The 27,291-nt window shown below is 36.5% G+C and overlaps 2 protein-coding genes across 5 annotated transcripts in view; both read left to right on the top strand.

The window, feature by feature from the left end:
- Window positions 1–280: 280 nt before the first annotated feature.
- The window catches only part of LOC132696466 (sorting nexin-21), a 143,514-nt gene continuing 116,503 nt past the window's right edge, over window positions 281–27,291 (top strand). The window contains exon 1 of the mRNA XM_060661292.1: window positions 281–292. The gene's annotated coding sequence lies outside the window, so the exon portion shown is untranslated. The remainder of the gene's footprint in view (window positions 293–27,291) is intronic.
- LOC132696465 (homeotic protein spalt-major-like) overlaps window positions 11,700–27,291 on the top strand; it is a 130,256-nt gene continuing 114,664 nt past the window's right edge. For all 4 annotated transcript variants that reach the window (XR_009618030.1, XM_060661286.1, XM_060661287.1 and 1 more), the window contains exon 1: window positions 11,700–12,216. Coding sequence is in view for 3 of the 4 variants with exons in the window: in XM_060661286.1 (XP_060517269.1) it covers window positions 12,120–12,216 (97 nt within the window). In the remaining variant the exon portion in view is untranslated. The remainder of the gene's footprint in view (window positions 12,217–27,291) is intronic.

The raw sequence follows: 27,291 nt of genomic DNA on the forward strand, positions 1-27,291 counted from the left end.
ACATCTTCGGTAATCGGGAAAATTTTCACTGCACCCTCGTATTAAATGCTATTTCGTCACCGAAGCCAAAACAAAACTAAAGTAACAAAAAGACGATTTTGTAAATGCCTATTTTATAAAAGATGTTCTAGAAAACAAAAACAGGTATGACCGTTTAATAAGACGGGTCTAAAGAGATCCTTTGACGTTTTAACGCGCGTACCATGAAATGAAACTTAGTGCCGGATGTGATAAATAAAATGAAAACGTCACCCTAGCGCGGAGACGCAACAAATCACATCAATTTTTGGACCGGCGACATAAATCGGTATCATCGTAGATTCCGCCCCTAATTAGATAAAATTTTGTCCGTTTCGGACCTGCAGAGTGGTAAACCGGACAGACCGGAGGCGACTACAAATGAATCACTCCTACAAAAAAAGGTAGAAATTCAAAACATTTTTATGAATATTTTGATTGTCCCTTTTCACTACCTGCCTCTCAGGACACTCAAAACGTCCTATCGACTTTTCGAACGCCTTTTGTACCGAACAGTGGCAGTAAATTTCTTCACTTTATCGGAAATTGATTTTTTTGGCGCCATCTATCTAGAGAATTATTGAACTTAAATTTAAGAAATTCGATATACTTGCACCAGAAATATAGTGCTTTCATAACCTACCCCGTGATGAACTGCTACTGTACTTCGAAACAATTTTGAAAAAATTTTAATCGTTCTCGCTAAATGGGGATGGTCGGCACTGAGATGGGAGGACAAAACGGCGAATTCGTAAAGGAAAATGTCAAACAAGATCAAGAAGAAGAAGATCAAGTAAATAAGAACGTATATTGAACTAAAAATAATTTGAAAATAATTATTATTAATTAAAAAATCAATGCAACTTCTTCCTTCTCGCGCACTGGTGCAAAAAAATTTCAAATAGATAAGAAAAATTAATAAAAATAAAATAAATAATTTTACTAACATTAATGGTATCATTTGGTTTAATATTTTCTAAATTTTGATCAATTGTGATTATTGGTGGTCAAACATTACTTTTATTTGTTTTTTTTACGAATAAATAAATAATACGAAATTCACCCCGAACCCGCAATTAAAATACCGAAAGTTTTTAGTTGAGCAGCCGTAAAACTAATTTTAAAATCGAATCAATTATTTTTGTATTTATAAAAATCCCACAAATTAAGAGAAAAAAAGAGGATATAATTGTTTTAAAATTTAGTGTATATTGTGTTGCTTAACTTGTAGCGAAAATACTTAACTAAATACGAACTGCGCCCAGGGCGAGGAGCCCCCTCGGGCGCCCCGCAGCGCCCCGCCCGCCCCCGAAATCAATTTTTTGGCGTCGCATTAATTCGCCACTGATTAAAAACGTTTTGCAGGGATTTCGGCGCCCCTGTGGGAGTTCGGAGGCAGCTTGTCACACTTTCCTGTTTACACTGGTCCGAGAGAAGATGGTTTTGTCCGCGACGGAGGGTCCGCCACGCACTTAACCATTTATTAACATTAAAAGGGGGACGGTTTAATATGCCCGACACTCTCATCCGGCTTTGTCGATTGAACTTTATTAATATTCCGGCAGATTTCAATTTATCCGGGCAAATAGAGAGGGTGAGAGGTACGGGCAACCCGACATACGTCGGCGTTTACGCGGTCGTTAATGGTTCGGCGATTTTCAACGAGTTTTTTTACTATTTAAACTTTCGCCCTGTAGAAAACCCCTAAAATAAGGCGAATTTTTAAAGAATCAGTCAGAATTTCTGACTTAACCTGAATTTCAACAAGCAAGCCGGAAATTCTGAAACATAAGAACATTTCTACAAAATAAATCAAAATTTCTCGAAAATAATTCAGAAATTCTGATTTATGTCGGAAGTTCTGAAACATGAAAAACAAGTGAGAGTTTATCGTACCGGACAGTGCCATCGGATTTTCAGATATCACAATTTCTGGAAAGCAAGTTCAACCGATACATCGGATATACAGAAATCGGAGGTCAGAGTTCCAGGAGAATAACTCAGAGTTTAAATAAGCTAGAATATCTGACTGACGTCACAATTTTTGATAAATAACTAAGAATTTTTGAAATATAAACAGAATTTGCGAAAAACAAGTCAGAATTTCTGAAAAGGAAGACAGAATTTCTTGAAAATGAGTCAGAATATCTTAATTGTGTGAGAATTTCTAAATAATAAGTAAATATTTTTGAAAAATGAATAGAATTTCTGACAAAAATCTCTCGTATGTATAAAAATGAAATAAGGATTTTTGGAAAATCAATAATACAAAATTTGTCTGTCGTAATCTCTCTAGACAGTGTCAATGGAAACATCGGATATTCAATATCAGGATTTCTGCAAAGCCAGTCAGGATTTCTCAAAAATAAGGCAGAATTTCTGAAAAATAAGTAAGAATTTCTGAAAAATAAATAGAGTAGTTCAGAATATCTAAAATATATGGGCCAGTCCCAATCAGAAAATCGGAAATGTAAATATCAGAATTTCTGCAAAGCAAGTCAGAATTTCTGGAAAATAATTCAGAATTTCTAAATAATAAATAGAATTTCTGAAAAAAATCTGAATTTCTGTCATAAATCTCTCGTATGGGACTGGGCCAATCGAAACATCGGGATACACGGATATCACAATTCCTGGAAATCAAGTCAGAATTTCTACCACAAATGTCTTATACGGGGCAATCGAAACATCGAATATACAGGCTGTCAGAAATTCTAAATTAACTCAGAAATTATGAAATATTTTCCAGAAATTCTGACTTATTTTCTAGAAACACTTATCTATTCCGATTCTGATTTATTCCTAGAGAATTTGCTAAGCGACGCGTCGCTATCGCGCGCGGATAGAATTCTACGCGACACGCAGTGTTCGCATAATATGCGAGGACATGACGTATATTCAAAACCGACGTTTCTGCGACATCGCCTTCGTGGTCCGAGACACAACAATAAGGGTTTTTAATACCGCGAAATGTAGGCTTCCCTCCTACCCCGTCCCGGTTCGCAAAGTTCCCAATAAATCTATCAGTCGTGACAGCGCTCTGTCGGGTGTATGCATATTACGCGCAGCGGACTCTCTCGCGAACGCGCCGTTGCCATATTTTGGCCTTATTCCTCAAATTATACGATTTCTGGTATGCCAGGTTACGTAGAATGACGCCAGAGATCTGCAAAGGTTAGTTTCGAACATGTTGGGTTGGGTCTCCATAGTAACGAAATAAATTGAATGAAATATTTTGATAATAGATATGGACAATAGGATTCGGGACGCGTGCACGAAAATAACACAGGAACGTCAAAGAAAATATACGTGTGCACAAGTAGAAGGGCATTAAAATTAAAAAAAAAAGATAAGTTAATTTGTAGTAATACGTATTTAATATTATGTACCTTATCTATAAATTCAAAATATATACGTTATTTTCACCATTCTCTCATAACTTTTGAAATCGATTAGAAAATAAACTTTCGCTGACTCATCTTGTACATGTTTTTTAAATGTCGGCTTATAACCACTACAGAACAGCGCATCGGAGTGCTTAAGAATGTGTTTAGTTTATGTGGCAACGTTTTTTATTAAAATATATTTTTTCTATTTATTTATATATACTTATATTTTTTTATGTATGAGTTTTTAGAAAATAAAAGTATAATACTTTGCATTAAGTCTTGCTGAGGGTCCTAAACTATTACCTCAAATTAAATAATTAATTAAAAATTAATAAATTATATTTTTTATTTTATGTGTAAATTTTTAATTCAATTTTTTACGTTTGTATAGCTAGAAAGCCAAGATTTTTTTTCTATGTACAAAGCATTTGTTTGTTTTTTCGATGTAGAAACACTTTCTATGCTCCTTCAGCGCTGAAAGTGAACAGAGCGACAAACATGATTGATCCTACAGGAATATAAAGCCAGAGAGGGTACCTGGGGTGCCTGTGGACAGCACTTAAACTCTACAGGAGTCAAATGCCAACCAGAAAAAAATAGGAAAATGGTTCTCCAAAAAAGGTAGAAATAGTGGATGCGAATGGCTGGCTAGCAACACTGTAATAGCAAGAAGTCAGCCATCCGAAAATTGATGGAGAGAGAATTCCTTGGAGGTCCTTCAACCAAAATGTATTGCAGATCCGTGAGCTTAAGAGTGAGGGGAGATACTTTATTTATTTACTTATGGACAGGTCACGCCCATCAGAGGGCACGGGAGATGAATGAGTGATAAGTATAGCTAGTTCTGCGGAATTCTTGATCTTAATCGATGAACAGTGGATTGAAGAGTTAATCAGTTTCTGAATTAATTTGAAGTCCCTCTGATTCCTTCGACAGGCGAGAGATGTCAAATGTATTACCTAGCAGAGGCTAGAGTAGTGGAATGATTGTTAAAAAATTTATAGTTATTGGGATTCCATACTGAAGCAGCACATTATATATGCGATCTGACGTAGGAATAATACAGTAAGACGATTGGGAAACATATTGAACAGCAGGGGGTCCAGATGAAGTAAAGTTGTTGAAATGCACCATCTGGGACCTTTCAGAGATGTGGCTTTCAATCCAGCGCAATAACTTACCGGAAAGACCCAAGATCTCGGTCAGACACCTTGTAGAAATCGGTATGAATTGAGTCCTCGCCCTCCAAGAAGGTTCCATTCAGAAGATGAGTGGATAATGTCAAGTCCTAGGCACGAAGTCAAGTCAAGTCAAGCTAGACCAATGAGTCACAATCGAAACTGCTGAGTCTAATCAGCTAGAAGAACCTAGATAAACCTCAGCAGCTATGGAGAAGGCATTGAGATCCTCGGAAGGATCTGGCAACGCCGCGCGTATCAGATAATATTCGGACATATTTCAGCATTCATAAGCGGACGCTGTCCGCTCCGCGGATGGACGTCCCCGGATACTGTGTAGCTTAATAAATGGTAGCCGGTGCGCGACAGAAAGGAACGTCCGCCTTGACAGATACACACAATATCGTTATGGAAATATTAAATATAGAGGCCGGACGAATAAAGGGGGCATAAATTTCTGACGGAGATTGTGTCCCCCCACCCCCCCTTCTCCAAAGCCGCGAGAGCGGCCACGAATAATTTTCGTTTGTTCACAGTTGAGATGATGGGAATATATTCCGGGGGCACCCATTGTTTTTTGTCGCCCCGTGTTTTTGTCCGCGTTCGTTTGAGATACCGGTCTCCGTCCACCTGAAGAGTTTGGCTTCTAATTCTACCACTACTAGGGGAAGGGGGGTAAGGCAGTGACGCTAAGAAACGATAGAAAAAAATGGCAATAAGAAACAACACGAAATGAACTAATTTCCCATCTCAAGTAAGATGGATCAAAGCATGAGAAGGTGGGGTTCAGTTATGATTCGCAGTAATCACACTTGTGAAACTAGTTTTCCACAACATATACACGTATGATTATCTTCAACGTTTTGAGACCTAACCTCTTTGGCATTTTGTGATTCCCCAAGCTCTTTCTTGTATGACGTTCAAGTTGGAATGGAAACATTTTCGCTGTGATTTTTCGTGAACAACCTGGCTAGGAACCATATGACGAGGGGAAATGTGTTCAAAACAGCTTTCATGATGCAAATATTTTAGTTGGAGTTCTTTCCTCCGGTAGTGGAGTTTTTTTAAGTGAGGTTGTATGTATGGAAGCACGACATCGTACTTTAACCCGTCTGAACAAAGGCATATCATCTTCAACTTCTGGGTTCTGGACTTCTTCAAGTGGCTGAGTGCTTGTAGACGGTTCATTTGCTATAGCTATTTTTGCTATCTGGGAAACATCGAACATTCGTAGTCTCAGCTGGAAGTAAGGACACTACTGAGTTCTCTGCACTCCAAGTGCATATTTGTCTAAAATGCTACCGAGCAGTTCATCAAACTTTGTGCCCGGTTTTTACCAGCAAATTCCTTAGCACCGATAAACTTATGTTTCTCATTATTTTTAACCTCCAATTGGCAAGCCATTTTTCTTAACTTAAGAGCATTAAGACCAAATAACCTTCTTTCCGTGTCATATTCAATCAATTCTTGTTCTTCATTTTCGTTAAATACTGATGATATTGGACCTAAAAGTCTTTTCACCTAAAAATGTATGTCAATGTGCAAATAACTAGCTAACGTTTCGCCAATCATCCTGTTGGCTTCTTCAGAGCTTGACTGAAACTGGCTCGCATTTTACTCTGTACCTGCTTTTATATTGGAGCTAAATGGATGACTGATTCCGATATAGGTGACAGGAAAAGACCTTGGACCGGTCGCGTGATTGTGTTCCACTCAACAAAAATCGACGCAGGAGGAATCCGGAAGTTTTATAAAAAGCAGATCAACTATTCGTTTCTCCTCTCTAAACGTCTTTTTAACGCCTTAACATCAGGATTATTCAGAACACTCTCCTCTAGTAGTCTTCTTTTTGTCTTGGGGGGGGGTCTTGGTGCTTTGGAAAAACTAACCAAAACTACACTTGAAAACTTCAGCACCCTGTATATCAAAAGTTAAGACGTTTTGGGCATTCGCTCATGTAAAATTTTCTTTTTTAAATGGACGCAAAAATATTTTCCCGGCATTCAATTGGAAAACACCCTGTATAGCAGCTTGTTTTTTGGCTAAATTGATTTTTTTTTACAAATTTTTAGGAATATAGGTCGCCCCTATTGGGACACCGGGTATATCGAGAAACAAAGAGAGAAAAAGAGAAAGAGAGAGGTACCGTGCGCATTTCACACCATTCCCGTCTGGATTCCGGCGCGTCCCCCGTCGGCGGCCCGCAAAAATCCGTAATAAAAATAAATAATTCATAGGCGCGCGGCGCGGGGATGGGAACAGGTGATATGAAAACCATAGTTGTTCGACACGGTGTTTTTCGGGTCGTTTCGACGAGAGTTATGGACGTCCGAGGCGGGAATACCGTCACCGTAACAAATACACGTGTTCCCGGATCGTCATAACGTACGAGAGATATGACGGCCAGATTGGCCGGGCAAAAACCGTCCGAATGCCTCCCTTGTGTGAATTTCGCCGCCCGTCGCCTTAACGTCGTGTTTTCGCATAAATCTCGCTCGTAGGTTGTAAAATATTATTTGCCGATATCGCGTCGCACGAAATGGCCGACTTTTTTTGCGGGCGACATAGCGATCTGGACGCACATCGGAGCGTCGAACATACAGTCGCACAGTTGGCTTTGACTGAAAGTCAAATTTTTGCTTGTTTTAATAAAAGTTTCATTCGTTTTTCGACTGCGATGTTTGGTGATAGTGATAACCCAGATTTTTTTTTGCAATGGAGATTACAAACTCAGGTAAAAGGGACTGTGAGATATACGAGGCCGAAATTTCCCGGCCGGAATATGAAAGAAACAAAGTAGAGTAACATTTTTTTTTTTCAATATAAGCCCCCTTGAGTTCGAAACACTTATTACATCTTTTTATTAACAAGTCAATCCCTTTAAAAAAATGTCCTTTTGCTTTGTCTGCAAAACGAGCTAAAATAGCCTCTTTTAACTCAACTTCGTCGTTAAACCGCCATCCACGTAAGTCATTTTTCAAATATCCAAACAAATAACAGTCGCTGGGGGCCATATCTGGGCTATAGGGAGGATGGTCTGTCTGTTGGTATTAGTTTCTTAAAAATCTATCAAAAAAATTCCTTCACAATCCCAAAGGATCGTGGCCATCACCTTTTTTGTTGACTGGCAGACTCTGAATTTTCTTGGAGGTGCTTCATCCTTACGACGCCACTCCATTGATTCTTTTTTCGATAGAAGGTCATAATAGAGAATCATAGTTTCATGTCCCGTCACAATAGTTTCTATCACACGCTTCGGTTCCGACCCCCAGGGTTCCAAGCAAGACCGTGCACACTCGACACGGCGTTGTTTTTGAATAGCCGAAATGTTTTTAGGAACCCATCTTGCACATACCTAAATGATCATGCAGGATTCGACGAACAGTTGTATCAGAAAGCTTAGTAATTTCTAAGATTTCCTTGGCCTTTAAACGTCGATCACTCAATACCACCTCTTCCACAATCGCAACAATATCTTCCGTTATGACCTCCACTGGTCGACCAGTTCTTGAATCTTCTTCAGGGGACTCCTGCCCCATTCGAAAACGTTTTGCCCATTCTTTCACTACAGAATACGAAGGAGAACTTTGGCCGTACACACAATAATTTTAGGTGCTATATATATTTAAAAGAAGACAAAGTCTTATCGTGATACTGGAGCTGCTGCTGTCAGGCCGGGAAATTTTGGCGATAATCTAGTATTTGCTTGTTTTAATTAGTAATAGATATAAACACAAATAGCACAAGGACGTCCGTAAAACGTCCTCGGGATATCTGACAGAACATAGCGTATATCCTAAGGATATACTGTTTCAGCTAAGGGACCCTTAAGACGTCTCAAGGATATACTATGTTACCAATTGGAACATGCACAGTATATCAGATACGTATGTCTAGAATGTTTGTTAGAACATACCAAACGTGTCCAGTAATAGTAGTTATAGGATCTTATATAGATATACCAGTGGACCTTACTTAATTATTAAGTTATTTCCAACAGCCTATGAGAAATACTGAAAAAGTACTGTCCAGTACTGGTCGAACAACTACAAAAATTCTCTCCCAGTATTTGGTACTCGCGTGTGTGGAATTAACCTATTGGGTATGGTTGGTGAATTCATCAATGGAATAGCAGGCCATATTGACACCATTAATAAAACACGTTTTATACACGTCTGATTTTTTCTGTTGTAGATATGATAAAACTCTAAAAGAATATTATTTGATAGATTTTCTGTCTTTCCTTGATGAAAGTAGCACTTTTCGGCCAAGCAGCTATTGAATTCCGCATCAGAGCATTTGAGAAAGGCAGGTGTATGTATCTCTACTTTGTAAAAAAAAAATAAAAAGAACGAGACTGGTATCTTATAGGTATAAAATACAGACTAAAAAAAATCCCTACATCCGCCTTTTAAGTAAAGGCTTGATTGGAAGCTGATAGTCCTCTCGTGAAAATGATCTTAGATGCTAATCTCCACGATGATGCAGGAATACCTCTAAGATCTCTTTCATGAGAGTGGGTACTATAGCGGGCACACAAAACTAGAATAAATATGACTTTTCAGTTTGACGGTAAACGCCAATTTTCGTGCAATATTTTTTGTCGACCTAAAAATTTCCCTAGTTTTTTTTGCTCGCGATGATACCTACTATGACCATGAAAACAATACTTAAAAACCAGGAAAAAAGTTTTCATGAATTAACCCAACAACAAAATGTGAAAACTAAGCAACAAAATACGAAAAGAAGTCTAGAATCAAAAATTACTTAACGTTTAATATAGGTATGTAGATTCCAAAGAAATCAGTTTTATCTTAACTCGGCCCAGCAATCATTTTTTAAAAAAGGCTCAGCTAAGCAATCACCATAATACATTCTATGAAACCTAAATTAATGTTGTCCTGAGAATTTAAGTTCAATAAAGGAGAGGTATTTAAATCTAATTGATCGTTAAGCAATACATTTGAATGTCTCATTTTGTTAATCTCCATGGCTTCCAATAAATTTAATTTTCTACTTTTTGTGGCTGTATGTAAAATATCACAATTGTCGTCAAAGATGTGTATTTCTTTTATGTTCATTTCAACCTGAAATACATTTCACACTTTTATACACAGACTTCTTAACACGCCACTCTAAATAGAAAATTACAACAAATAACTTAATATCATTAAACAAATTGTACTGAACAACGGCTACATTATAAATAAAAAACAAATCCAGACAACAGTAAACTCAATTTATTCGAAACCTAATACAGAACACGAACAATTTAAAACAATTACATACATAGGAGAACCCAGTGAAAAAGTTTCGAAACATTTGTCAAAATGTGGTTTAAAAATAGCTTTCAGAACTAACTTCATCTCCCGAAAACGTATTTGGCTATATTGTTTGACATTTCGCTATATTTGCATAGTATCTTTAATGGTTAGTTATCGCCAGGCAAAGTAAAGCAAAGGGTGGTTATTGTTGTTTTATCAAACTTTTAATATTCGGTGGTCTGATACGTACCAGTGTTCACTTGTAGACTTTGATTTTATCTTTGCCCTGACGATAACAGGAGAAGTTCTGTCAAGAAGGCACTGTTGGAAACTTAAATTTTCCAATGTAGAATTTGTCCATCTGGATTTATTGAGTTTGTCCTGGGCAGTTTAAATTCAGAGCGCCCTATCCGGCTGAAGGTTTGTATAACCCCAATTAACTCATTCATAATTCAAGGGGTAAGGGTAAGTTTGAAAATACTCAACAACCAACATGCTTCTTCTTGTATTTTTGTGTCTTCTACATAGTTCTTCGATTTGTAAACAACAACAGCCTTTTTTAAGACTAGATTATATTCAGGTAAATATTTATTAGAACCTTAAAATTAAATATTTTTTGAAGGTTCCTGTTTTTTAACACTTTAAAATGTGGAGACCGTGAAATGAAGCAGATATTCCTCTGTTGAAGACGAACTGGAGATGGTAATCGAACCTAATGACAATTTAGAAGACGAACTGCATCTGCGAATAAAAAAAAAACGGATCAATTTGTCTTCGGATGCTAATGTGGTGAATGTTTACGATTTTATGAGAAATTCAGAACTGGAAGTAGGAGTGGCAAGTGATATGACCAAAGTTCACTTAAGAAAAATTGTGCAACACGCAGATCTAATAAGGCGTATAATCTACGACGCTTATAAAATGAATAGTGTTTTAACATTAGTTGGGCCAAAGAGTCGTTGAGTACTTTTTTGAAGAAAATGGATTTTCAGACTCTGTACTACGCATTTGTTAGATCTAAATTAGAATACGGTGATATTATTATGGAGTCCGTTTTACCAAGTCCATTGAAAGAAGCTGGGATTTGTACAGTTAGAATATGCCTCTGCCGTCTGGTCGCCTGGTTATAGCGTTCGTTCGCAGAACTTGGGGTCCATTCAAAGGCGACTTCTAAAATATATGTATTATAAAACTCATGGATCTTATCCCGAACAGGGTGTTCCTCAAACTGAGCTGCAGAATTTGTTTTCAATGGACTCTCTACAGACCAGGCGCGAGTATTTATCACACGTTAGAGCCGCGTACGAATATTTTAGGATTTTGTCGACAAGTTTGATATACTTTCTTCTTCTATACGTAACGTTAAAACATGCTTTTTGTTGGATTTTACGTTGTATTAGCATTTTGCATTTTTTAAATTTGTCAACTAGGTCCCTGTTCGGTAGTTATTATTAAATAAATAAATAAGGGGCTACGGTTTTGGAGTAATAAACAGTAGGCGAAGTTAATCACGGGGTCGGCTGTAAAAGCACTATATTTCTGGTCGAAGTATAGTGTCCTAAGGTAAACGGCCCACTACGGACGGACGGGCGCGAAAATCGAAAGCGGTACAGTCGGGACCGAACTATACCGTGCGGTGTCGCGACAGTCGCTTCCCAAAAAACCCCCGAAAATATCGCGTCGCCCTCCGATTTTATGAATCGCTCGCCGAGTCCGCCCGGCGCTGAATGAGCTACTCGCGTCGCCGTCCCCACCCCGGCTATCTCGAGGGGGGCGGTGCTTGTCGAGCCCGGCCTGTGTGTGAATATCGCTTAGTCAAATACCGTACGTCGTGGCGACAGTTGCCGAGGACCGTCTGCCCGGCTCACCATCACCACCACCACCGACCCTTTCGCGCGACACACGTTCGTTTTTTTTTTTCGTTTCGGTTTTTACGCGGAAAATTTTTCCTTTCGTTCGATGCCGCGACGGTGAGCGCCTGGAAATTGAATATCGTCGGCGATCTTCGCGATCGAGACCCGACCCTGACCGATCGAGGGGCGCCCTGTTTCGCACCGCCCTTATCCGTGTCCCCACCATAACTGGCGGCGCTGACTTAGAAGGCGCCGCGACGCCGTCGTGAACGTACGCTCTCTTCCTCTCGATACGGCGGTCATTCATACACATATAACATACATGGTCATAACTTGAATGATGTCGATGATGAGTGCGAGCTATCATGTTTAGTGATCGCGGACAGTGACAGTGCTCTTGGTGCGCGGCGGTTGAAGATGTCACGTAGAAAACAAGCTAGACCGATACGTCTTCTCGAGGATGACGAGGTGGACAATGCGGGCGCCGTCGCCGTCGAACCTTCCACCCTTACCGGTAAGTCCAGGCGGATTGCTCATAGTTTTAATCATAAGTGAGAACTTCTCTCTCCCAATCATCAATCTAGACTGCGAACAGGACGCAACCGTCTTAGTATTAACCTTCCGTAGGATTTTGAACCCTTTGAACCATCAGTTCTGGCGTAACTCCAACAGCACATTCAACTCTCTATGCTTAGTGAGCCTTTTTCGTATAGGAATTGAACTCGCCTGCGACTTTAGCAAAAAAAAAATAAACAAATTGCCATGAAGATCATTAATTTTTTTTTATGTTTCTTTGACAACTCTTGAAGAAGGAATCTTTCCCTCGCCTGGTGAACAGACTTATTTAAACTATAAACTGGTCGTAACCACGTTAATATTGTTAACCTTCAGCAGGATTTTGAACCCTCTGTAACTCCTGCTGCATATTATTATGCTTATGCATCCGCCTCCGACACTTCGTCGCAACAAATTTGAAAGCTCTCGTTTCCATGATTTACAGAAAATTTTCTGCCACCTAGTGAGCCCTTTTAGCATCGGAATTGACCTCGCTCCTCCACTTTGGCAAAAAATATTAAACAAATCGGCATGACTAACATTTTTTTTAGGATTAAACGTTCTCTCTCCCAGTGAACATACTACTTTATAGTACGAATAGGACATAACCGTCTTAATATTAGCCTTCCGTCGGATTTTCAACCCTTTGAACCATCAGTTCTGGTGTAATTGCTGTAGCATATTCAGTTCTTTGTGCTTATGCATCTGTCTCCGACACTTCGTCGCTAAAATTTCAAACCTCTTGTTTCCACGATTTAAATGCGCATCACACGCAAGATCTACAATCGAAAAAGAGCATTTTCTGCCTCCTAGTGAGCCTTTTCGTAGCGCAATTGACCTGCCTCCGCGACTTCAGCAAATTTCTTCAACAGGATTTTGAACCCTTTGTGGTGTCACAGTTCTGGTGTAACTCCTGAAGCATATTCAATTCTTTATGCTTATGCATCTGCCTCCGACACTTTGTCACTAAAATGTCAAACCTTTTTTTTTCACTTTTAGTATCAGACTAATATTAATTTCTTTTTATATTTCTTTGCCAACCCTTGAAGAAGGAACCTTCGGCAGGATTTTGAACCCTTTGTGCCATCACTTCTGGTGTAACTCCTGCAGGATTTTGAACTCTTTACCATTGAAAATATCCAATGTGATCGTTTCCCGTTTCTGATCGCAATCGAAGAAGAAAATTGTTTGTCTCCCAGTGATCCCTTTCAGGATTTTGAACCATTTCGGCGGAGTTTTAAGCTCGTTGTGTTTGAAACTGTTCAGTATGAAAACTCCGGGAATTCATATAGTTGCGACATTTTGTTATTAAACTTTCAAAACTCTGGTTAAGTTCATCTCCGATCAATCCCAAATGAAATTGTTTTCGGTCGAATTTTTGATCACATGACATATATCGCGTTTCCGCAATATCCGCAATTGAAGGAGGAAAATTTCCGTTTCCTAGTGAACACGTCATGACCTGTAATACCCTTCAATACCAAATTCTATCGTTACCTTCATAGTGTTTTATTTTTTTTTGACTTTGTATGCCTTTTAATTACCGTGAAGCAATATCGATCTTCAGCGGGATTTTTTAGCCCTTTCGGTTCTGGCGTGGGAAGCATCGGATTTCTCAACGCTCCGCCACTTTGTCTAATTATCATTTACTCTTTTTTATATTTCTTTGACGACTCTTGAAGAAGGAAACGTTCTCTGTCCTAGATTATAATCTGGCACATGAGTAGGAGGTTTTAACAACGATCTAACTCTATTAATTTGGTCTTCGGTAGGACCTTGAAACCTTTGTGCTTCAAAATATAGATCTAAGCTCTATAATCTGAATCTGTCAAAAAGAGAAGTTAAGTCCATTCCCAAATGGGCAAGTCTTGGAGAAGGAAAGCTTCTGTCTCCACGGCTTCACTTTTTAAGCTCCAAATAACTTGTAGCGAAGCATCAAGCATCAAGCCCTTTTGTTTCTAGTTTTGGTTAGTTTACCGCGTGACTTGTGTCATTTCCTTCGTGGGAAATTTCAGTTGCAATTTTCTCATCCGAATAAAATGTTCACAACAATAGCCGTAGATCGTCCGTCACCACATCACACTCGAAAATCAATCACTCAATGAGTCATGCCTAATAGTACTTACATAAAATCGCTTCAAACAATGACGTCGCTTGGCTCAGATTTTTCGTTTATATCAAACATGACGAAACCTCGCTAGATTGTCTCTTTGATTTTTTTAAATCAATTTTCATTAGTCTTTTTTGGAGCTTATGTCCCATCTCAACAAACCGTACGCGGTTGCCTACGCGTTTAGAATTGGTTTTCGCTTTCGGCCATACCGAGAGCGGATACAGTGTCGTTTGATCTTGACGAGCCGCGCGGAGCAACTTTAATTTTTCAGATTCCGCACGGTTCTCCGCACAAATAAAGTCCTACGATTGCCGCAATAAGAACGTATTACGTCGGATTTATGGGGCAGTAATATTTATATATTATCGAAAAAGAGAAAAAAACGGGGACGCTAGAGAACCGGGAACTTATTTTCCGACGGTCATATTCAATTATTGTCGAGTTATGGTCGCGTTTACTTTTAACGTTTCCGCTAAGTGTTACTTTTTATCGCGCCATAGATAGAATTTATTCCGTATAAAACAGAAATCGTTATAATCGCGTCACGAATACAAGTAGACAAACCACAAAGAATAATTAAAGTAATATAACACTGTGTGTGTATAAAGAACAATCACAATTTTTCACCGTTTCTAGTTTTCTTTACAATTAACAAACTATGGAACATACCTGGAAGAAAAGAAACCAGAAAAAATAATGAAGATAAAGCAGATGATCTTTGTATTTAAGTATAAGTGGAGATATTTCATCAACCCAAGTGACATTTGTTTTAATTTCGTGAATATATTCATTAACATCAGATTTTTTTGTTTATTTTATAATTTTATCATTATAGTTGAAAGTGTAGTGCTTTTATTTGAGCAACCCAAGTTTGTTCGTAGTTATTTAAACATTTCCCTTCCTATTGCAAATAGTGTAAAATTCCCTAGTATTTTTAAACTTTGCAAAGCCGTATCTTCATCCCGGTCAAGTAGGCCACCTTCGAAAACGAGCGAGTTATATTGACGCGTTGCCATGGAGACGCGTAAACGCGTAGACAAGTTTGCTTTAAGTTTTTTGAAACCATAAATATGAAATTAACATTTCATTATATATTTTACGTCCATTGGTAAACTAAATACTCGAAAAAGTGCCAGAAATTGTTATTGTTTTCGCTAAATTGTCTACCGTGTTTAAAAGGATTTAGAAATATGGTAAAAATGCCGGTGTTGGTGTTCGCTTTAAAAGATGAGGTCGTTTCACAAAGCCGTGTAGGTCGAAAAGAAGAAGTTTACAAAGAATTATGTCGCGAATATAGCCACAAGGTATGTTTCTGTTCCATTGCTTATTGTATCAACGTAAAGTTTGCTCATTGGAAAATTAATATTAACATTACGACGAATAACTCTTACTTTAATGCGCCGCTTTAAGTTTCATATTTTTCGGTTTTCATGATTTGTCAATATGTTTTGCTAATTTGTTAATTGGTATTTCATTTTATTTTATTTGTTTTTTATACATTTCGAAGTAAAATTAAATTCTAAACAAGTTTTTCAAGATGCATTTCTGCATATCTTTTAAATTAGGGGTAAGTACCGGCTTCAATGCCTTTCAGAGTACGCACAACGTTTTACAAATGTACACACTGTATAACATGCAAACTTTAGACTACGTATTTTGAAAACTGGGTCTTTTTAAGCGCTGGTCGGTGCGGAGGTCGCTGCCAAGAAACGCGGAAAATTCGCGGGCAAAGTGTATAGGCAGCCAACGCGACGCTGGCGTGCGTGGGTGGTTGCTTTCCGTGCTGTTAAGTTTTGCGTGTTCGTCGATTTGAACACATTTCGATGGCCGAAGGAATTCGACACGTGGCGGTTGATCAGAAAATTCCACGTCACTATTAAAACGAAATAATATAACACTAAAGGACTTTATTGATCTGAAAAAATAGTTATAAATTATAGTTATGTTGTGGTAGGACAATAATTTAGGTTTTACGTAAATTTGGATGAATGCTTGGGAACCGAAAGTATATTTACATGTAATATTAAGATTGTGGGCATCAGTTCTAAAATTTAATTTATTACAATGGTGGAAAAATTATTTAAGAATTTTATAGTTAACCTATCATTTTGATTTTGTCATCTTTTTAATATCGATAAAGGACTATATTGATCTAAAAAAAAATAGAGAAAAAATATATTGTGGTCATCATTTCTATACTTATTTTGTTATAAAGATATGGTGTAAAAATTAGTTACAAATTTTGATTTTGTGCAGTTTCTATTAGTGCCACCACCTCTTAACCTAACGTCAACCTTACAGATCGGAGGAACCTGAAAGTAAAATTTTCTTCCTGCGTCCCATATTGGTTTATTCAATTCAGTATTAATGATCCAATACACTATGCAAATAATTAATAATTAAATATAGTAACTATTATTGTAGAATCAACCTATTATAAATTGTCTCTCCAAAAGCGAAAGTAATACTCAAGTCAAACCTGTATGTCACCATAACATTTTTATGGAAATTTCAGTAAATATATGTTTCCAATGTACCTACATATTATACTCAAGATATATTATTCTGTTACATACGAGTAGAAGTAATTTGGGTACAACATCCTTATACAATTTTATTACTTTTTGCTCTTAACTGACAGACTATACGGTAACTTGTGAGAAGAGTAAACGAGGCGGGACTTATCATTTTTAACCATTTTCAAATGTATACTGCATACCAATAAATCACTGTCCTTTTTAAGTATCGTCAACCAAAACACAAACGGGCCTAACTTGGTTTTTCTTATTTTTGAGGAGCAGCGGTTAATGATTTTTTGCTATTCTTGATTAAGTGCTAACCGAGGTTCTTTTTTGGACAATATGTATATGCGAGCAGGTACCATTTAACTATGTTAAGTAGATATTTTTTTCGTTTTAATTATTGAGATTTTTACAAAAAAAAAAGATAAGCCAATACATTTCAGTCTTTTTTGAGAATTTTGAGAATACTCCTTGTATTTTAAAAAGTCCTCCGCCTCTTCCTCTTTTTCACCAATTTTGAAAAATTGCTTTTTGCAGTCACATGATTGTTTTCCAATTTTCTTCCCTAGGCAACCAGCAACATACCTGCTCTTTCCTCTGTAAGTTTTAAAAGAGTAGGTAAATTTGCAGGTATTTCTCTTCCGGAAGTCCCTAAAATGACAACAAAATAATAAACACGTACACACGAAAAAGACATTATTATTATTATCACATACCTATTATTATTATGACATATTATTATATAATTAAGTGCCTGCGATATAAGCCTTTGTAATGTGAAGAATAATTCTGATTGATCATCTTCACAGTTGTTTCCAACAGACTGCTTGGAAGACATACCAGTCACCAAAAGGCTTTTATAATAACTTTGGAAATCGAAAGCTGTAGGGCTAATACTCTCATGACCCCTTTGGCGAATTTAGATTTTCAATAAAATTAACCCTGATATGGGAATAAGAAAGTGCTGCCTTAATACTTTTAGTTGTACTTACCTATGATATTATTATCAAAGATGCAAAATCACTGCAACCAGAAAATGTTCAAAAAATGCAAAAAAACTCACCACTACGCAAAACTAGTCATCTTCACAATGCGAATACCCGGCGAGCATAGACAACTATATTATATTGGTTGGTTTACAGACCATAGATGCGGACGGATGTCAATTTTAAATTTAAACCAATTTCTGTCAAAATTCATCTGTTTGCAGCGCCTCTGGCGGGATGTAAGCAAACAAACACGGTATGAAATATTTCGGAGAGTGTCGTCCCGCATATATACCGGGCGAGTAATAACTACGAGAACGTGTGACATTAACAGCTATCGATTTGAAAGTGGGGGATAATTTAACAACAATTAATTGATTTTTTTAATTTAAGTACCTAAAATGGATGAAACAATTTATTTATTAATATTATTTATTTAACAAGAAGCAAGAAGAAGAAAACGTCGATAATATGATGTCTTTATCAAACCGAAGTTGTTTCTACCTTTAACAAACTGAAAAAGAAGCTAGAAGAAGATAGGACCAATATAAATATAAGGCGTGCCAAGCTCAAAAACTGAAATCCAGAAATATTTGTTAGAAAACGATATTTCTTTTAAATTTAGTTACATGAAAGCCCTTCCAAGCAAAATCAAAGGTCGGAGAAGAAATTGTTACTTCTACTTTAAGTTCCACGGTTATAAATTTCAGAAACAATGTAGTGAATAACATACAAATTGAGAACTGCCAAAACACGTTATAAAAATTGAGGAAACAACATAAATAATGAATCTCAATGACGACTCTGCTAGTGAAACAGAATTAGATTAAGACATTTGGAATAAAAATGTAATTATGTACAGTTATTCCTAGCTAGCAATTTATTATATATTTTTATTATCTTTTTTTTTTTCTTAGTATACCCACCTAAATAAACAGAAAAAATAGTATTACCAAAAGCTTTAAGAGTCCGTCCCTAACAATGGCATAAAAAAATAAAAAAATACTTTTGTATATTGTGTGTATTGTATGTATTGTGTGTAGTTTGTATACTTCTGTCAAAAAAAAAGTCGAAACATTTATACATAAATATACAAAAGAAAGTTCAAATTCGACAGAAAACAAACTAAAAGTAGATTGTTTTCCAAACAGAAAATGATTTGATACAAAAAAAAACATAACATTTTATGGTGACACCCGGTTTCATTTTTGATGATATTTTACGAAGCATGAAGTATGTAAATGCACATTACGCTTATTACAAACGTTAATTGTGTGGCTGTGATAGATTCTACATCTCCTTCGGGCTTTATTAGCATGAACAATCATGAGGTGACCTTGATTATCATAACGCACTTCGTCTGTGGCAGGTGCAAGATTTCTTTTAATAATGGTTTTAGCAGTTTTTAAAATTCGCAAAGCAATGTAACATTTAAAATTAAATCAATCACTTCGTCTTCAAAAAACAAAAAATATTTCAAGCGGAGTTTTCCCAGAAAGCCTATTTTTTAGTTAGAGTGTACTCGATCTGACCTTTGTTCCATGTGACAGTAGAAGCAAGCTTGTCGTTTGCAGGGTTTCATCATCTGATAAGAATACTTGCGACTTTCATTGTTATTGTCCTCATCCATAGCCGCCTCTAAATACCTCGGAAATGCCATATTTTACCAACTGTAACGTTCATTGCCAAAGGCACAAACTAATACTAAAGAACACGCCAATTGTTGGATGTTTATTCTGCATGCGCTGACTTGTCTTGACTTGCAATAACAGAGTTTTGTTTGGCACTTTCTAGTCGCCCGGTATAAAAAAATAATATCGAAATTAGAATGCCTTTCTGAACGACGAAGGTAAACTGGCCGAAGCCGCCGCTTAACGGGTAGAATATCAAAAAGGACGAGTCGGTCGTAGCCCGTAGAATATGTTATATCTCGGCTTTTGATAAATTCAAACTCTAATCGTGAGCATAACTTCGGTTTTATCGGCCTCTTTTCGGACGCTATATGCACGAACTGCTAAAATATTTCCACTGCCATGGATAAAACGCTAACGAAATAGCGGAAACTTGAAAATGAACGGGAAATCGTTTTTGTTATCCCTCGTACATGATTTTTTCATTTTCTTTGAAAAAAATATCACCCTCTTGTAAATTAAAACGAAAATTTTGAAAAATTAAAAATGGAATCTGAGAAGCAATTTTTATCTTTGTCGAACCATAAAGGAATTCATATTTAATGCAGAATGTAAATGCAACATTTGCACGTTGATCTTGAATCCCTTTCCTGCAAGATTTATTTATTTTCTTTATGAAAAAATCACCCTCGCGTAAATCGAACCAAAAATGTTCAAAAAGAATGTCATGTGACATATATTATGAAACAAAATGTGGAAAATTGAAAATGGAATCTGAAGAAGCAGTTTCTATCTTTGTTGAAACATAAAGGAATCTCGCTTTTAATACAGAATGTAAATGCCATATTTGCACGTTGATCTTGAATCCCTTTCCTGCAAGATTTATTTATTTTCTTTATGAAAAAATCACCCTCGCGTAAATCGAACCGAAAATGTTCAAAAAGAATGTCATGTGACATATATTATGAAACAAAATGTGGAAAATTGAAAATGGAATCTGAAGAAGCAGTTTCTATCTTTGTTGAAACATAAAGGAATCTCGCTTTTAATACAGAATGTAAATGCAATATTTGCACGTTGATCTTGAATCCCTTTCCTGCAAGATTTATTTATTTTCTTTATGAAAAAATCACCCTCGCGTAAATCGAACCGAAAATTTTCAAAAAGAATGTCATGTGACATATATTATGAAACAAAATGTGGAAAATTGAAAATGGAATCTGAAGAAGTAGTTTCTATCTTTGTTGAAACATAAAGGAATCTCGCTTTTAATACAGAATGTAAATGCAATATTTGCACGTTGATCTTGAATCTCTTTCCTGCAAGATTTATTTATTTTCTTTGAGAAAAAATCACCCTGGCGTAAATTGACCCGAAAATTTTGAAAAAGAATGTTATGTGACATATATTATGAAACAAAATGTGGAAAATTGAAAATGGAATCTGGAGAAGCAGTTTCTATCTTTGTTGAAACATAAAGGAATCTCGCTTTTAATACAGAATGTAAATGCAATATTTGCACGTTGATCTTGAATCCCTTTCCTGCAAGATTTTTTGATTTTCTTTGAGAAAAAATCACCCTGGCGTAAATTGACCCGAAAATTTTGAAAAAGAATGTTATGTGACATATATTATGAAACAAAATGTGGAAAATTGAAAATGGAATCTGGAGAAGCAGTTTCTATCTTTGTTGAAACATAAAGGAATCTCGCTTTTAACACAGAATGTAAATGCAATATTTGCATGTTGATCTTGAATCTCTTTCCTGCAAGATTTATTTATTTTCTTTGAGAAAAAATCACCCTCGCGTAAATTGAACCGAAAATGTTCAAAAAGAATGTCATGTGACATATATTATGAAACAAAATGTGGAAAATTGAAAATGGAATCTGAAGAAGCAGTTTCTATCTTTGTTGAAACATAAAGGAATTTCGCTTTTAATACAGAATGTAAATGCAATATTTGCACGTTGATCTTGAATCTCTTTCCTGCAAGATTTATTTATTTTCTTTGAGAAAAAATCACCCTGGCGTAAATTGAACCGAAAATTTTGAAAAAGAATGTTATGTGACATATATTATGAAACAAAATGTGGAAAATTGAAAATGGAATCTGAAGAAGCAGTTTCTATCTTTGTTGAAACATAAAGGAATCTTGCTTTTAATACAGAATGTAAATGCCATATTTGCACGTTGATCTTGAATCCCTTTCCTGCAAGATTTTTTTATTTTCTTTGAGAAAAAATCACCCTGGCGTAAACTGAACCGAAAATTTTGAAAAAGAATGTTATGTGACGTATATTATGAAACAAAATGTGGAAAAATTGAAAATGGAATCTGAAGAAGCAGTTTTTATCTTTGTTGGAACATAAAGGAATTTCACATTTAATGCGGAATGTAAATGCAACATTTGCACGTTGATCTTGAATCCCTTTCCTGCAAGATTTTTGTATTTTCTTTGAGAAAAAATCACCCTCGCGTAAATTAAACCCAAATTTTTGAAAAAGACTGGTATGTGACATATTATGAACCAAAATGTGGAAAATTGAAAATGGAATCTGAAGAAGCAGTTTTTATCTTTGTTGGAACATAAAGGAATTTCACATTTAATGCAGAATGTAAATGCAACATTTGGACGTTGATCTTGAATCCCTTTCCTGCAAGATTTTTGTATTTTCTTTGAAAAAAAATCACCCTCGAGTAAATTAAACCCAAATTTTTGAAAAAGACTGGTATGTGACATATTATGAAACAAAATGTGGAAAATTGAAAATGGAATCTGAAGAAGCAGTTTTTATCTTTGTTGAAACATAAAGGAATTTTACATTTAATGCAGAATGTAAGTGCAACATTTGCACGTTGATCTTGAATCCCTTTCCTGCAAGATTTTTTTATTTTCTTTGAGAAAAAATCACCAGAATGGTATGTGACATATATTATGAAACAAAATGTGGAAAAATTGAAAATGGAATCTGAAAAAGCAGTTTTTATCTTTGTTGGAACCTAAAGGAATTTCACATTTAATGCAGAATGTAAATGCAACATTTGCACGTTGATCTTGAATCCCTTTCCTGCAAGATTTATTTATTTTCTTTATGAAAAAATCACCCTCGCGTAAATCGAACCGAAAATGTTCAAAAAGAATGTCATGTGACATATATTATGAAACAAAATGTGGAAACACAACACAAGCCCAAAAAGTGGAAAAATATTGGTAAATACCACTTTTTTCACCGTATTTTTGTCCGATAGAATCCCATCAGACCATCTTTCGAGCCAACGCAGGAATTGTCAAATGAAGAAAATGTTTCCGATAATAAGTACGGTCCACCACAAAACATATGTACCGGGTGACACAAGAAAGTGGGAACACTCTATAACTTTTAAACTGCTTGAAATAGCGATTTGGAATTTGGAAGGGTTAATATAAGCTGAATGCCCAGTTTTTTTGACAATATGTAGTTAATGGTGCCCCCGTCCGGTTCGAGCGGAAACGACAGTAAAGTTCACAGCCTATATTTTGCATTTTTGGATTCAGGAGATTATTCTACATAGGATAGGACGATTTTTCTCTCTTTATTTTTAATTTTTATTTAATTTTTGAAAATTGTGTCTAGATCGCAACTACCTGAAATGACAATGGAAGTGTCATCAGCATATAGCGGAGAAAGTGAATTTGTAGAAATGGTTTCTACATCATTGATATGGAGTGTAAATAGGAGAGGACCTAAAACTGATCCCTGTGGAACACCTATGCAATGCCATACGATGACAACTTCCCCAAAAGAGTACTGTGATCAATAAAGTCAAACGCCCTACTGACATTACAAAAGATCCCAATAGAGCACTCTCCCGATTCCAGGCTTTTCATTATATTTCCGCAAAACGATGTCTAGATGACAATAAAGTATTTTATTCCCTTCAAGAAAAAGCATCATTCTCTCAAGAAATACATATTCACTATGGAGAAACTCATCGTTATCGGACTGGACGATAATTTTCAATACTACATAGTAAGTGTATTGTGTATTAGTGCCCATTTTTAGGTGCTGCAAAAATTGACCAGTAGAGAACGGTATTTATTATTAGTATGTATGAAAGTATCTTGATTTTAAACATCTTTTCTTTATAATAAAATTCTATTAGTATAATATGAAATCATTATTACAACATAACTTTTTATATATTCAACATTACATCAAATTGCTGATAAATCATTATTTTCTCCTTTTAATAGTCCCATAGTCCTCATGGCTGCCCATGCAGTTTTTCAATGGCATTACGAAAAAGAAAGCTATTTTAATACAATGCTGAAGCTAGCATTGCTAGTAGTAATCGCATAATTTACATTTTCGTCTAATTTTTTATTGTCGCAGTTGCTTTATTTCTCATGGTTTTATGGGTCTGCGGTCACTCAGGCCTTTACCTTTTCTTAAGGTTAGATAATGCATAACCGGGTATGAACAAAAAAGAACCCGCGTCCGTTGTTCTACAACGTCAAGCGGGGCCGGTACAAAAACAAAGAACCATAATTTGCTGTCAATTTCTCGATATATCGACGGCAGCGCGATTATTCAGCGGCCACTTTGATCCGTGGTCCGCGCTTTTGTCCCGACGGTTCCGTTCTATGGTTTTTATTAAAATAATATTTCCCCGATGTCGTCCGATGCGGTGGTCCGCGCACCGATGAGATATGACGGAGCAGTTAATTACGTCGAAAAAAATATGATCGATCACTTACTCTGTACGGTTACGTCACGGCGCCTTTCATCCGCGGTGGCTGGGCTCCGGCGATGACGTATAGGTACGAGTCACGGACCGTTGAAAATCGCGACGGTAACGTTAACGGGGCGCGTCGAGTGAGCCGTGGATTTTACAACTGACAAGCCGAAATGACGTTTGTTTGCTCCGCGTTTGTTTATGCGGATTGTTCGTTTGTTATGAAGAGGCGGAAAAACGCAAGCGAAACGCCGCGACAAATGTACATTTAACGGCATAAAATTTTATATAAATGAATATTATAAACGTTAATGTTATTTTAAATAAAGTCAGAACCCGTTCTTCAGAAATTATATAATGTTTCACATATACGTCAGACCCATTTGAGCAAATATAAATAAAACAAAAAAAACCGTAACGTCGTCGTCGTCACGGATTTGGGAGCAATCGAATGTTTTCGGAGATATTTCCCACGCTTTGAATTTTGACGTGTGTCAATTCTGACGGTCCTGTCAGTGAATGTATTCGCGTAACGATCGTAGAAAGAGTATAGTATGCAACACGTACAGTAAACCTTTTAACTCACTTTTTTATTAAAAACTCGCTCCGCTACGCTCCCCTCGTGTCAAGTAAAACTCGTGAGTCAAGAGACGTTTACCGCATAATATACTATTTCCATATACGAATCATAGTTGCTTTATACCCGCCAATATTTAAAACCCTGATCCGAGGGATATTGTCGGTCAAGTTGAAATATAACTGTCTGAATGACCTCTAATGGTTTGAGTATAGTAAAATAAAAATGACTGGACTCTCGCAAAGTATAAGGAGAGATTTTCTTTTGTTAAAGGAATTTGTCTTGTTTGCTTAAAAATATATACTAGAAATTTGATCTTTTTAACTAGTGTTCGAATATGAACGTTCCATATCAGGTGGCTGTCCATTAGTTGCAAGCAAAAAAAATATCAATATTTTAGTTGGTAACATTTTACCAACAAAATGTGGAATTACTTCATAAAGTTCTATCAGCCGGGTTCGAATTTTTTAAAAATAGAAAAAAAGGTGCCTTACTCTTAATATGCACAACTAGAATTACCAGAAAACAAATAACCCGATGCACCGCTGATAACAATATCTTACTTACTATATCCACTTTGTCACCCATTTACCACCTTGTTTATAGCTTAAAGGATTAATGTGACCCTAAAGCTAAAGCTAAAGCTATCGGCCTCCCTGGCAGCTCCACTTTGTTGTTGTTTCCTTACAATTTCACCTTTTGGTGACACTACCCGGCTAAGTGATTATTACATCAGAAATTTAATCCCAAAAATTGTACTAAATAGTTATTTACACGAGATACACTAATCAAAAACTTTCCTATATTGATTTTTACAAGGATTTGTAGTTGACAAGGGCTATTTCTTGTGCTTGTTCCATTAAAATTTATCTTATAGCGTAATTGTTTTCTTATATTTCCTGTAATTCTCGTACATTAAAACATATTACCCAAACATCATTCCTGCAGCTGTTTAAGTGTACCGGAACATGTAGGGAATTCTGTTTAGTAAATTGAGGTGTAAATATTTGTGTAAATCTGTTTTCCAGTTTGTTAACTTAAAAATATATAGACATCACTGTTTCTCTAAGATCCCATTTGGTCCTCATGTTTGCAACATTTGTTGTAATTTCGCAAAAGCCATCAATTTTCTGATATACAAGCCTGTAGGCATATTTTTTAAAATGGAACGCCCTGTATATTATATATCTGTTTAAGAGAATATCTTATTCCGATTATAATGATACAACGCACTTTGTATTTGAATTATATTTTAAATATGAAATGTATGATGCTTATATGTCAGAAAATTGACAGGGTTTCGTTTCATACGTCACTTGGAAAAAAACTCGGCTACTAACTCTAAATTTTTGTTTTTGTTTACCTTGATATCTCTAAAAACAAAAAAGCTACAGCCACGGTACTCAAGGCAACACTCACGGGTGTATCAGCGCATTCTTTTCTATACGGTGTTGACCACAAACACATTTTTATCACAAAAACACGAAATAGCAACGGAGATGTCGACACCAAAAATAAAAACGATAATGGCACAGGGCACAGACAGTTCTGTGACAAGTAATAGTAATAGATTTCAGAGATTGATGTCGCATCCTTTTAAAAATGGGGTTGGGAGTGACGCATGCGCAAAAGATATATTATGTTATAGCTACATGAACAAACGGGAACGAGAAACGCGCGAAACGTTGATATAAATTAAATAAATTCCCGATACTTACGTTGTTATTAGCGCAATTTATAATACGCCAAACCGTGTGCGCAGTAAAATCTGTCAGGGCAACATAACCCGACCGATTTATATTCTCGGACGTTGCCGCCTCTCCGCCTTCGTCGCCGTATGCCGGACGGATAATTGTTTCTAATAATCGTTATATTTTATCCGCGTTCCATACGCAAAACTGCGACGAAACTGACCGGTTGTCATGTCCACGTCTATTTGCATCTTTCTTTTTAACGCAAATGGTCGTCCGGGCCCGCGGACCGGCCGAAACCCGTTCCACGCTATCGGTTTCGTTAATGGACGCTAGTAAATCTGTCATTTTTATTGATTAAAGCAAGTCTTAATAATCTCGCGGGACCGCGACGTAGGTATATATATGTTCATAAACAGAACTTGTATTCGTCCTCGCGACGACATTTTGTCTAAATAATAAACCCGCGGACAAAGAACGATAAACGATAAATTACAGCCGGGTATGGTGTGTCTCGAAGTATATCGTTTTGACTTTCGGCCACGACAATGAAACATCCGACCATTCATTCATTGTGCACAGTAGATAATATTTGTGTAAAATTACCTTATTTTTGACTTGGTTATTCAAGTAAATATCCAATGAAACTTTAGGCTGTCGGTACAAATTAAGTAACCGATGATGCAAAAATACATGTGCAGTCATATTAATACCAAAATACGCGAATTTTGTGTAAAACCATTGTTTGGTCATCGGAAATATCCATGGCTAATATGATTTATGTATGTATTTATTC

This window comes from Cylas formicarius, unplaced genomic scaffold, assembly GCF_029955315.1.
Source record: "Cylas formicarius isolate icCylForm1 unplaced genomic scaffold, icCylForm1.1 PGA_scaffold_1__22_contigs__length_36826433, whole genome shotgun sequence".
Lineage (NCBI taxonomy): Eukaryota > Metazoa > Arthropoda > Insecta > Coleoptera > Brentidae > Cylas > Cylas formicarius.